This window comes from Lycorma delicatula, chromosome 9 (assembly GCF_047948215.1).
Source record: "Lycorma delicatula isolate Av1 chromosome 9, ASM4794821v1, whole genome shotgun sequence".
NCBI lineage: Eukaryota > Metazoa > Arthropoda > Insecta > Hemiptera > Fulgoridae > Lycorma > Lycorma delicatula.
In genome coordinates this window covers 84368029-84382353 of record NC_134463.1, presented here as the reverse complement: position 1 = coordinate 84382353, position 14325 = coordinate 84368029, and the positions used below count along the sequence as shown (strand labels likewise).

At 33.1% G+C, this 14325-nt stretch overlaps 1 protein-coding gene across 1 annotated transcript in view; it reads right to left on the bottom strand.

The window, feature by feature from the left end:
* The window catches only part of LOC142330431 (spermatogenesis-associated protein 20), a 50672-nt gene that overhangs the window by 13071 nt on the left and 23276 nt on the right, over nt 1–14325 (bottom strand). Inside the window, exons 10-11 of the mRNA XM_075375667.1 lie at nt 7640–7845; nt 1017–1216 (exon numbers count right to left, since the gene is read on the bottom strand). Of these exons, the coding sequence (XP_075231782.1) occupies nt 1017–1216; nt 7640–7845 (406 nt within the window). The remainder of the gene's footprint in view (nt 1–1016; nt 1217–7639; nt 7846–14325) is intronic.

Below are 14325 nucleotides of genomic sequence, written 5' to 3'. Positions count from 1 at the left end.
TTATAATAAAAATCTATTTTGGTAAATACAGAACAAATAAATTAATACATCAGCAACAAGTAATTATGAAAATAAAATAAATATTTCTATATTAAAATATATATTGTCATTATTTCTACTTACATGTTATTATATCTAATAATCTGTTTTTGAATCACATCTACTTTACCGATGAGACTACAATGCATGTTAATGGGATTATCAGTAAACATAATTATGCATAATCTGGGAACGAAAAATCTGCATGTGGCAAGGAAGTATATTCATGATAATCCTAATCAATGTGAGGTGCATGCTTATTTAAAAGATATAATTATGCTTTTCTCTAGTTGCAAGTGAGATATTCCAAAGTTATCTTCCTGTTAGATGGAACTCCAATTCACTAGGCTTGTTCAAGATGCTTTGGATGTGAAATTTCCTACTACTGATATGACAGAGAAGGGCTGATTACTTGCTTTCAAAGATCCAGACATCACACAGGATTTTTTTTTTAATGATTTGTTAAAGACATTATTTATAGTGCCTGTGGAAGAAATTTATACACTTGAAGAGAGGATTAGAGAAGCAATTGAAGCCTTTATTTCACAAATATTGGAAAATGTATATATTGAGTATGAAACTCAAATTAGTATTTTTTGTACCACTAGAGATGCACTCACTGAAGTTTGTAAAAATTGAATGGTATGAATATAAACTTTACTTTTTCATGTACAAACAGATAGGTTCACCCATTTTTATTAACAAATTTTTATAATATATTGTAATCGAGTTATTCCTTTATGGCACCTTTTTCTCCCAAACTTATGTGGGAATCAAGACTGAAGATGGTCTAAGGACTGAAAAAGTAACTCTAATGCAGAGATATCTTTTGGACTATTTAGATGGCTTAACTGTGAATACATATATAATATAAATTATAATTATATATAATATGATGCTGACATCAGCATCACATTATATACTCATGAAGGGAAGTTGAGCATATCTCATTAATAGTATGTATAATATATACATACCTGGGTGGTAGAATCATGGTACATCATTAGAGATGATGCCATTTCTGGCATAGAAACAGGACTACGAGTCAAACGACTAGTAAAAGATGAAAGGACCTGACCAGCTTTTTTAGTTAAATCACTTGAATCTAACATGGAACCAAGCCTTAAAAGATTGTGAACTGCCACTGAATTGCCTGATGGTTCAGCACCATCTTGATCTAAAAGAAAAAATATTTCAATATAGTATTTAGTTAATTATACACATCAATGTAAATATATAGAATGTTAAAAGTTTTTCTTTAGCATATATTTCTTTTTTCCAGGTTGGAAATTTTTACTTTTCCACTATGTAAACATTTAGAAACTGCAACTAAATTTTTCTTTATATTACTTCTATCTTTAAATTTTCCTCTACAAAACAATATATATTTACTCTTATTACAAGGGCTGTTTGGAAAGTAAACTCCACTTGGTTATAAATAAAACACAGTTTAGGTAAATACATTTTATTATATAAATCTTACAACTACATCTTTCCTCTACTTTTTAACATAATTACCATTTAAATTTAGGCACTTATCATACCTTGTCACTAACTCAGAAATTCCGGCTGCAAAAAAATCTCCCGCCTATTCCTTACTTATGTAACTTACTGCAGCCAACCTCAAACAAAACAGTCCTGGAAATTTTCAGGAATTAATTGAAAAGCTCCAAGATCATAAAATATCGATTTTCACATACTTTGACATCAATCGTTTGAATCAGTTTATGATTGACCACAGAAGGAACCACTCCTTTCTTCATCATGCACATTTCTTCGTCCACTATTGAATGATCGAACCTAATCGTGTGCAATTCCTTTGCTCATAATCTTTGGTCTATAAACAGCACAAAGTTCCTGATGAATATCTGCTGCTGAATATTGTTTTTCCATGAAAAATCTTATAACAGTGTGTACTTCACAGTTTGTGGGATTTTCTATAGCAGTGCACATTTTAACAAGACACAGAAAATTAACAAGCGATTGCACGACCTTGCTACTGTCATGGGTGGATGCCGACTGGCCTCACACGCACGTCTGTACAAAATATGGTAGTGTTATCCCCACTCCTTCATGCATAGTGAGAAAATGGAGGTACTTTCCGAATTGTCCGAATTGTGATTTAGGCCCAAATAAAAGAAACAAAATCAAACCAACTCCCTTCATGGTAAAGAAAGATAACGGCTTTTCTTATTTAAGTCTCAGTTTAAAATAATTTCCAAGTTTATCTTTATTCCTACAAGACACTGCCACAAAAGAAAATAATGGTTCTGTTTGAAACTATCCACCAATGTTTGCAAACATTTAATTTATTATATTCAAATACAAATGATAGAAATAGAAATAATACTTACTGCAATGAATTTTTATTTATAGAAGATGATCAATATGGGCAATAATTACCTCCAGCAAAATGTTAGAACATGCTTAACATATTTGGAAAAAGATGCTGAAGCATCAAAGAAGTAATTGAATTTATAAATTCACTAATGTTATTTTTCAGTTTATCCAGGCTATGAGGATTCTACCAATAAAAAAGGATGGTATGTTGGTTTTTATGTTTGTTCTATGCGCTTACATTTTATTTGAGCTGCTATTGGCATAGAGTGGACCACGTGATGTGCCGGGCGGCTGTGCAAGCAGACTCTCTGGTCCTCCCTTTTGAATGAAGGGCTTCATGTGTTAAAAAATCACAACTCAAGAAACAGGTAAATTTTACAGGTTAGAAGTAGTCTGTTTTCAATAAATTTACAGATTATTTAACTTAATTTCTAAGCGTAAATTATTTTTATTTAGAATTTATATTTGTATTTTTGTTTATTTATTAATTTTATTGATGTAATTTATAATATTTATTATTTTGTTTATACTGTATGAATTAAAATTTATTAGGTAATTATAATTTATTATTAAGTTTAAATTAAAGATTAACAATTTTGTTGATATATAAATTAATTATTTATATAATTATCATTCAGACTTATTACTCATTAATAAAATAAAGGGGTTATTAGTTAATATTAAACAGTAAAAAAACAGGATTCTTTAACAAATTATTTAAAATTATCTTACAATGGACTGTTAGTAAGAAAGACTAAGAGAGCACAGGGAGTGGGAGTTAGCTACGTGCAACTGCCTGGCACACCATGTGGTCTGCTCTGTGCCAATAGCAGCAGAGTAAGAAACAGCAGCTGACCCAGCAACTAAATAACCTTACACAAGACTAAATGAAGAAGACTGCGCCCCCAAAGCCATTTCTGTGGTGGGCCTATGACCCGCCTTTTTTCTAGTGTTCTCATAAACAAATCCTTTCATTGCTTTCCATAAATAAAAATCAGTAGGTGTAAGATTTGGAAATCTTGGTGACCAGATGTGCTTTGAAATGAGCCTATCCTTGAAAACTTCATGCAGAATATTTAGTGAAACACTGATAGTATATGCTGTTGCTTCATTTCTTTGGAAGCTCACTCCAAAAAACCTTTCTCTTCATTAAGTTAGCTAAATGAAATAAATGATTTCATTGCAATAACATTCTAAATTTTATTATCTTCTTTGAAAAACTGAATGATTATCTGCTTAAGTGATATAGCACACTAAACTCCAATTTCTGCATCACGTAATGGTTGTTTCAAGATCTCATGAGTATTATTCACAGGCCATATTAGACTGTTCTAGTTGTTGACTTGACCCGATAATAAAACCGTGATTCATCTGGAAAAAAAATTATCGAATAGTGTTGTAAAACAGATGCACTGAATTTTTTCTTGTCTAGCTGTAGTTTTAAATGTTCATTCAGTGCTCTGAGCATACTACTCCTTGAGATTTATGTTTGTTGTGCACTTTTCTGATTCAATTTTGAGGATGTTGAATAACGTGATTAGAAATATCAAACTTTTCCTGTCCTGACTTTTCTGGTCTTTGAACTTGGACATCAATGAAAGATGCAATCTCTCAGAACTTATTGATCAAGTTTTGCATAGAATTGCGATGTGGAAGTACGATGCTGGAAACTTCGGATGAACATCTCCATGTATTCTGTACACATGCACATACACACGTGCATGCAAACACACACCATATTGGGGTTGTTTGTAAAGAACTTTATCCTCTTTTTATTATTACGCAAAAATGAAGCATTACAGAATCTTTAATAATAAAGCCAATGCGACACATTTTGTAAAATTGATAATAACATACATTTCTAACTCCAGTTCACACGCACATAAAATAAAAAATTATGCAACCATATTTTGTAAAAAAGTGCATATTTTAATTTTTATTTATTGACAAAATACAGCCTTAAACTTTTAAAACTTAAAACAGAAAATCAGGAATCCTTGTAAAGTAATACTGTAGGCAAACTACAACAGAGCCTATCCAATGTCCAATGCCAGGTCATTAAATTTACTTTAACGATTAGAATAATTACTTTAACCTTTAGAAAAATGTGTATACCATATATAGTCGATTCTTGTAAATTTTTAATTTACTGAAATATACATAATATCATGCCTGCATTTAAAAAAAGAAAAGTTTACATATTATAACATAAAAAACCCTATACTGAGATTATTTTTATTTAACAAAAACTTAAAAAAAAAATTTTTCTCACCTTGTACAAGATGACAATAGTCACCTCTTTAATGTTGTGTATATTCAGTGTAACATATGACAAAGTGATTTGAATGTAAAATTTCTGGATTTTTCCAACAATGCACATACAAGGTGTGTTCAAAAAATAATGAGAATTTTGAAATTTCACAGGTTGTATTAGTCAGATTCCTTGGATTTTTTCATTATTGTATTAGTAAACATGTCTGAAAAGTATCTGTACATTTTTAGCCATATTAGATGTTTAGTCTGTTGTCAGCTGTCAAAAGGATAACATGTGTTTTGGTATGATTGGCGATTTTTTATTTGTATAAATAATGGATCAGAGAATTTGTATTAAATTTTGCTATAAGAATGGAATAAAGTGTAGCAAAGTTTTAAAAATGTTAAATATTGCTTTTGGTGAGTCTGCTAAGAGAAAAGCAAGAGTTTACGAGTGGTATTAGTATTTCCAAGAAGGTCGTGAAGATTCTGAAGATGACAAGTGCCCCAAACGCCCCAGCACATCAACAACTGATGAAAATGTGGAAAAAAGTAAAAGAAATGACTATGAATAATCACCGAATCACAATCAGAAAAGTCTTATGTTGTATCCCAACATCTGATGATGTTGGGATATCAAACCGCTCATGCCATGAAATTTTTTGGATGTTTTGGGTATAAAACGTGTGACAGCAAAATTTGTTTCAAAATTGTTGAATTTTGAATGAAAACAGCAGTGAATGGAAGTAGCTCAGTCAATGACGCAGAACTACTGAAACGTGTCATAACAGGTGATGAAACATAAGTTTACGGATATGATGTCAAAACTAAGGCTCGATCGTCCCAGTGGAGGCATTCTGGATCATCAAAACCAAAAAAAGCTCGATAAGTGTTGTCAAATGTGAAGGTTATGCTCACAGTGTTCTTCGATTTTAACGATATAGTGCATTATGAGTTCTTGCCACAAGGTCAAACGATCAATAAGGAATATTACCTATAAGTTCAATGCTGTTTGCATGAAGCAATCTGAAAAAAATGCTCGAATTTTTGGTGAAACAATTCATGAGTTTTGCACCACGATAATGCACCTGCTCGCACTTCATTGCTTGTTCGTCAATTTTTAGCCAAAAACAACACTGTAATGATATCCCAGCTACCATATTCACCAAACCGTGACTTTTTCACCAGTGTGAGTTTTTTCTATTCCCAAAAATAAAGAGAGCCTTAAAGGGCCTTCATTTTACAAGCATAGATGAAATTAAGAGTGAATAGCTCAAACGGAACAGAATGCAAGAATGGCAGGAGTTTCAATATTTTTCCCTACAGATCGCAGAGCCTAGACAATGTCCCTTGTTGCTGTATCTTTCTATCATCGAGTGGGTTTCATCGGTTATTTAGTGGCGGTTATAATTTAAGTTTTATTTATGGACAGATTTGGTAATTTGCATTCCTATCTGTATGGACCAGCGTGAAATTTATTTACTGGTTCTGACTGTGGGAGACTAAGCTTTTGAGCCTAGTACTCCCGGCGTGATTCCCCTTCACTCCATCTGCTTAAGTCCTTCCGGTACCAGCACCTATGGGCTAGCAGGAATGTGCCTACCGGAGCCCTAGTTATTTGGAGGGAGAAATGCGCCCCATTCTCCAGAGGGAGTCGCATATGCTGACTAAATGAAATTGTGGTCTCTTCATGGGACGGTGTGGGGTGTTGTCTAGGTTTTTATAGTTTTAGCAAAATTTAATTGTGAAAACTGTCACTTTCGTGGCCGGAATTTTCATGCAGTTTCCATTTATATGTTACACGATATAGAGGCTCCTAAGCCTGGTTTGTCATTTTTTGACTCTCGTACCACCTCTTCAAGGTGATTCGTTTAATACAGCATGAAACCGTTTTCTTATACCCTGTGTAGTACGGTTTCCTCAGCAGGTGTCCTGAAGATGGACACGAAGATCAGACACGGCTGCTCTCCCAAACAGTTTGCCTGCCTACACCACCCCCACCTCAGATATGGTGTGTAGTCCCGCATTGCACTGAAAAGTGACATTTCTGACGAACACGGTGCTCCAAATATCATCCACAATGCTATGTTTTGGACGGCTTCTAATTTCTTTTGTGTGGAGTTCAACAAAGCTCCCCATGCCTGGTAAGCATATGTTAGAATTGGCAGGACGTATAGCCGGAAAATGAGCAATTTGGTTGCCAGTGGATATGGGCTGGCACTGTTCAGTACTGGGTATAATGAGGCCCTGACAGCTTTTGCCCTTTGGGTCATACATTTAACATGTTTTCCTAAGGTAAGCCGTTTATCCATGACTACTCCCAGGTACTTGACTGTTTTCCCAAAGGGGAATTTCTCTCCTGAGATTTCCAGCTGCCTGGATGGATCATGTTTCTTGTATGTGAACATCACTGCCAGCTTGTCTGTGCCTTCTCTGAGCCTTGTCGGGGCTTGTGGATTTGATTGCTGCGGAAACTTCTGCCTCAGTGACTTGGTTTATTTCTAGTGAGGTGTCCTCCACCTGTGCTAAATAATCTAAGAGGAAGCACTCCACCTCGGCTGTGTGGTCATCGTTCGTGGTGGGAGGGGGGTTTGGAGTAAATTGGTTCTCCAGGCTGTCGACGAAAACCTCTGAATATGCCAGAAGATGGCTTTCTGGCATATTCAGAGGCCTTCTTTTGCCACCCGGTTGTGGGGCAATGCAGCTCAAAGAGCTAAATACTATTCCAAAGATCGAGTTTCAGAAGTGTTTCAGGAATTGGAAAAAGTGCTGGCATAAGTGTATAATATCTAACGGGAACTATTTTGAAGGGGATAAAATTAATGTAGACGAATAAATAAAATTCTTTCCAAAAAACAAATATTCTCGTTACTTTTTGAACACACCTTGCATATGAATAAACAGGAAAAATTAACTTAAAAAAATACTCAAATTTAAATATTCTTATTTTACCTCTTAATTTTTATATGAAAACATAAAGAAAACTACAAAATAAAATATAACATACCGTCTTTCAATCTTAATAAAATATCATCAGATGGTGGCGTGGTGAAATATCCAGCTGATCCATTATCCCAAAATATTTCATCTTGTGTCTGCTGAAGATCCCAAGCCCATTCCAACCAGAAAGGATCAAAACTACATTCATACAGATCGAGTAAACCACGTATCAAAAATGCATAATCATCTAAAAACCCACGAATTGGATTTGCTCTGTATAAAATTAACAAAATAAATGTAAGTTAAAATAAAAAATAAATAGATACATTTTTTATATTAAAAATTACAATAAATGCTATCATATTTTTCTGGATACAAACTTAAATTTCACATTTTTATTCAATAATATTTTTGTACATCAATCTAAAGTTTATCTAAAAGCAGGTGCAAATCTTTAAAAATTAATTAGTTAGAGATATGTTGACCAAATCGGCATGAGAAAATAATTATAATGTGTATATAAAAAAAAGTACTTACAAGTGTGGCATTTACTTTTAAGAAGAAATTAATAACATTAGGTTTATTGAGAACTTCCTCATTTTTAGTTCAACATAAACACCAAAAAAAATATATATTTATTGTATACAGCAATAATACAATGTGTAAGTTGGTAACTTGGATTCACAAAACAGGCCTAAAATCTTGAACACATCTTGGAGATAACCTCTATGACAGTCAAGGAATTGTAGCCATCTTCCAGCTACACTTGCTATCTAGTGTTCTACACAGCCATTTGTAATCTCTTGATGAATTCCAATTTTAAGGTTATTAATGTAAGGGGAGGTGTGAATGAAATTTTGAATTTTCAAATGTTCTCATAAAAATGTTTCCTGCAATAAGATTCATTGAACATAAGGATCACTGATTGTCATCAAACCAAGAGAAAAGCTGCCTGGTCATGAATAAGCTGCCTATTCATTGAGAATTGTGTTGCATGGTCTGTGACACCATCCTGTTGAAACCATGATCACACTATATTTTAGTTGTGACATCTAACTCAGGTAGAAAGAAAGTTTCCAACATGTAGTTATAATTTTCAGTACTCACTGTCAGAAAACATCATCATCACGGTTCAAATGGAACAAATGACTCAAGGACAGTGTAGTGCTTACATCTGTAACTGGGAGGGGATTTGTAGATGCCCAACGTCAGCAGTTTTCTTTTTTTAAAGAACCACTGAATGAGAATATTTCCTTGTTATCATGATAAGGCCCCTACTGAGGTCATTGTGCAAGTGATACTACAACAGATGGTGCTGCACCACCTGTTGACAATAACAGAAGTGCAACATTTTGAGCACAATACTTAATTCATGGAAAATTTGCCATTTATATGTTTGAAAATGCAAACAATAATTGTGTAAAATGTGTTGCATACTGTTGTCTGATAAATCCAAGTGTTGTCATTCCCAAACATTGGGAATGACAACACAATGATTAGCAAGAACTCCTTTCTAATGCTGTTCTCACGTACTCTACATTTTCAAGTGATCAGATGGTGTTTTGATGAATATGGGCTTTATACTGTGTGGATCAGTCTCATGCCATTGATGCAACCATTGTCTGATAATTTTCTTGAAAATGCAGCCCCTGGTAGTAGATATCACAAAACGTTCTATGAAACCCTCACTGCAGATAATGATTGGTTTACAGAACACAAACTATTCCGCATAGAAGATGAGCTCCTCAGATCAACATTCCGTTGTTCACTGAATCTGAGGTAGCAACCCAACCACCATCAGTAACTCCCTCATAACTCGCACAAACAGTGATGTCAACTCAAAATGAATAACATTAATGGCGCAACTTGTATTATGAAGGGAAAATAAATTAAAATAATACAAGTATGAAAAATTATATTTCTAATTAACTAATATTTAAATATCATTATTATATTATAACAGCAATTTTGATAAATATGCTTTTGTTTTATAAATTAATAATCAATAAAATACATAATAGTCTCATATGATATAACGTTATGGTGTAACATAACTTAATATTAAGTATTCAGTTATATCAAACTAAAGTAACTAGAACTATTAGTCAAAACAATGGGTTTACATTAATAGAGATGATTTTAGTACATATCTGAATTACAGAATGACACAGGATAAATAACAGCAAACTTTACAAATGAGATTAAAAATGGCTGGAAATGAATGAGTAAACTACAGTATGTTTCAACAGTGAACTTTATTATTGAAATCCCTTTAGCCCAGAGATTTATACATATTGGACAAAGTTATTATTTTTTAATTAATTAATTTTTTATTTAACTGCGATAGGCAAAAATCAATTATTTTTTATTTTTAGTGATCGGCAGTCAATTTTTTTTTAGTTTGTATAATTTTGGGATTAAAACAAAAAAGGTTCCATTTTTAAATAAGCTGTTATTGATTTTCGAAAGCATAACTGAACTGAATACCGAGTAGTCTTAGGGTCAGTTCAAACGATATGGTTTCAGTTCAGTTTTTTGACATTTTATTTATTTTGTTTATTTTGTGCTAATCGAATGCTGTGTTCACACACAGATTGATTTACAATCACGTGTTCTTCATCAGAAGAATCAAGATTGGCTTTCCTTCATGCATTTTTCATCACTCGCGGTTGTGACATCAAGGAAGATGCATGTTAATATAAGCAGGTTTTTTTTTGTATTGCTATTACACCATCAAAAAAAGTAAAAAATAAAAAATATTGATTACATTCTATTTGAAGGAAAGGTATAGTTTTGGCGCTTTCCAAACATTAATGTGTAGACTAGATACTACAAGTCAAAATCTGTTAACTCTTTCTGAATTTTAAATGTTTTAACTACTTCCAGGCTAAATTTGAAGACCTGTTAAATAGAGTGGGGAAGTTTTTAACAAGATAGGATACAACTATGAGCATCTCTGCAGAAGAAAGGATGTCAATACGCTTAAGGTAAGATTGTTTTATTAATCTCTTCATCAATACAAATTTTATTTCTCTTTAAATGAAATGATAATTGAAAGTAAAAACTCTATTATAACAAAAAAAAAATTAATTTAAATCATAAAAATCAAGAAAAATGTAATCATTTAGGTAAATATAAATCTGACAACTGTATGAAAAAAATTACGATGAAGATAAATCAATACCTGTATAATTAGTGTCCTGACTTGTGCTAGACAATAGTGATGCGATTTATGACTATCAGTCACTGCAATATTTGGCTGAATAAAACCCTAGGTACTTGGCTGGGTGAAATAACCTGCATTTTTCCAATCATAATAGTTCATATTTTGGTGTGTAGAAAATTGTGGTTGTATGTGAGGTTGGAATTATGTGGAAGTTTGTGGTGGAAAAATGTTTGATTATGATACTGTGTTTCTTTTAATTCTTTGTAACAAATTTATAACACAACTGAAATTCCTAGGCACGGTCATCAGCAAGTGACGACAAGGAAGGCAAAAGGCTTGTAAAATATGATAAACTGTGATGATCTTGCGTATTAATAGTAACTTTGGTTGAAAAATTAATTTGATGTTCCATGAATTTTAACATTTTAAAATCCAATTCATAGTTCAGCATCATCCTCTGTTTCTTTGATACATCAATACATCAGACAAAACTATTTTCAAAATTGTTGATTGCTGGTCCCTTTCGTGGTTTTCTTCATTTTCAGGATATTCATTCTCATTCACCTCACTATTTTTTTCATTTTTATTGTTACTTTTGTGGGTGTCTGTTGTAACCATAATAATCTTTTCCAAAAAAATTCATCTTCATGATATAAATACAGTCATGAGAATTTTGAAGCAGAACCAGTTATTATTTGTTCGTTTTGTTTTTTCATGGATTTCATCCAAGAATCTCTTGTTTGCATTCACTTTCTGATAATTAGTTTGCCTTAACAAATAGATTAAAATATGTGTCTTTTTTTGTCTTCAGTCATTTGACTGGTTTGATGCAGCTCTCCAAGATTCCCTATCTAGTGCTAGTCGTTTCATTTGAGTATACCCTCTACATCCTACATCCCTAACAATTTGTTTTACATATTCCAAACGTGGCCTGCCTACACAATTTTTCCCTTCTACCTGTCCTTCCAATATTAAAGCGACTATACACACTCTACCTCATCATCATCATGGGCGCTTGTAGGCATATAGACGTTAACAATCGTTGTCGGTCTAGGTTTTGATTTTATCCTTATTACAATGATTCTATCGCTATGCGTCTTGAAATACTCCACTCTCCTCCCTATCTTCTTGTTCATCACGAAACCTACTCCTGCCTGCCCATTATTTGACGCTGAGTTAATTACTCTAAAGTCACCTGACCAAAAGTCGCCTTCCTCTTCCCACCGAACCTCACTAATTCCTACAATATCCACCTTTACCCTATCCATTTCCCTTTTTAAATTTTCTACCCTACCAACCTTTTTTAAGCTTCTAACATTCCACGCTTCGACTCGTAGAATGTTATTTTTTACTTTTCTGGTGACCCCTTCCTTAGTAGTCCCCACCCGGAGATCCGAAAGGGGGACTATTTTACCTCCGGAATATTTTACCAAGGAAGGCGCCTCCATTATTGTTATGTGAAAATGCAGAGAGCCACATTTTCTTGGAAAAAAAACAGCTGTAGTTTTCCATTGCTTTCAGCTGCGCAGTACCCACAGGACTGAGTGATGTTGATATGGCCGTTTAAGTCATTGTGATTCACGCCCCTAACAACTACTGAAAGAGCTGCTGCCCTCTTTCAGGAATCATTCTTTAGTCTGGCTCTCAACAGATACCTCTCCGATATGGTTGCACCTTCGGTCCAGCTACTCTGTATCCCTGAGCACTCAAGCCCCCTCACCAACGGCAAGGTCTCATGATTCATAGAGGAAAAATATGTGTAGCCAAAACAATATTACTGTGTTTCAGTTACAATTTTGACTACACTACATGCAGTTCAATGTTTTTATTTGTTGCAGATATTTGGCGACTTGATGTTCATTTAGAGATCTTCATTATTTTATAGAGTCGGTGTTACAAGGATCAGAAACATTGTGAAAGAAATAACAAAAGTAATATGGAAAAATCTGCACAGTGAATTTTTGTGATTACCAGACACATCTGACTTATGGCAGAAAATACCAAATGGCTTTCAAAGAAAGCAAATTTTCCTCATTGCCTAGGTGCCGTTGACGGGAAACATATCAGGATTAAAAAAACCACCATTCAGATGCTCAATGTATTTTAATTACAAAAAATATTTCTAAAATTACATTGTTAGTGGTTGTAAATTCGTAATATAGTTTTATATATACAAATGTTAGAGCATATGGTACAGAATGTGATTCTTCAATCTTTAAAATGACTACTTTTGGCAACTGTTAACTGAAAATAATTTGTGTACTCTGACACCTACGCCTTTGAGCGAACATTCAAAAAGTGATGTTCATTATGTGCTTGTTAGTGATGAGGGTTTTGTATTATACAAATATTTAATGAAACCTTATGGCGGAATACATTTAGATGAGGAAAAAAGGTTGTCAAATTACCGCCTGACAATAGCTAGAAGGTACATTAAATATGTCTTTGGAATCTTAGCCAATAAATGGAGAATATTTCACAGATGTGGATGTTGAGACAGCCATTTGGATTATTAAGGCTTGCACAGTACTGCATAACTTTATCTGAGAAAAATATGGTTTCAATTCGAATAGCTCCTCTACAGAATTAGAGAAAAATAATCATAATTTACTAACCGCACAAACTACACGGGGATGTCAAATGTTTCAGTTATTTTACCGAATCATTGAATGCAGTTCCTGCTGGCAAAATCGAATGTTGATTTCACCATATACAGTTAACAGCCAGATTATGTGAACGTACACATGCTTAATACATGCACCACTGCTAGAGATGCAAAAAATCCTGTATTAAAAGTTACTGAAACCAAATTGTGTGAACTGATCCTCTCTCTCTTTTTCTCTTTCACTTCCAAAACCACTGTAAGGTGTTACTTCAGAGGATGAATGAGGATGATATGCATGAATATAAATTAAGTGTAGTCTTCTACAGTCTCAGGTCAATCATTCCTGAGATGTGTCGTTTAATGAAACCCAACCACAAAAGTACACTGGTATCCATTATCTGGTATTCAAATACATATAAAAGTAACTGCCTTTACTAGGATTTGAACCTTAAAACTCTCAATTTAGAAATTATCTAATTTGCAATGACGAGTTTACCACTAGATCGTAGGTGGTTTGTGTGAACTGATCTTAACTCTAAAGTAAAATGTAGTTATTTAATGCAGCCTTTGCGATTATAAAATTTGATAAAATTTTTGTAGTAAAATTTCAAATCATATCAAGTTAAAATTAATAAGTTTTTTAACTTATCAGAATTAGAAAAATGATAAAATAATAGTAATAATAAAAAAAACTTTGCAAACTTACTTATTATGTGTTATAAGTAAAATGGTACAACATAATTATCAAAAAAGAATAAGTTATATAATTCAAAAGTGAAAAAAATTAATGTCAAAATTTTGCATAATTCTAATATATTTGAAGAACATAAAATAAAATATTGAAGAGGGCAATAATAATTTTAAAAATATATAGAAGCCTCCATGTAATAATACAGAAGGACCAATAATCTGTAAAAGTAATAATAATGATTAAAAAAATAAAGTTCGGTTATTTTCTAAACAGATCTCATATTGTGTTTTT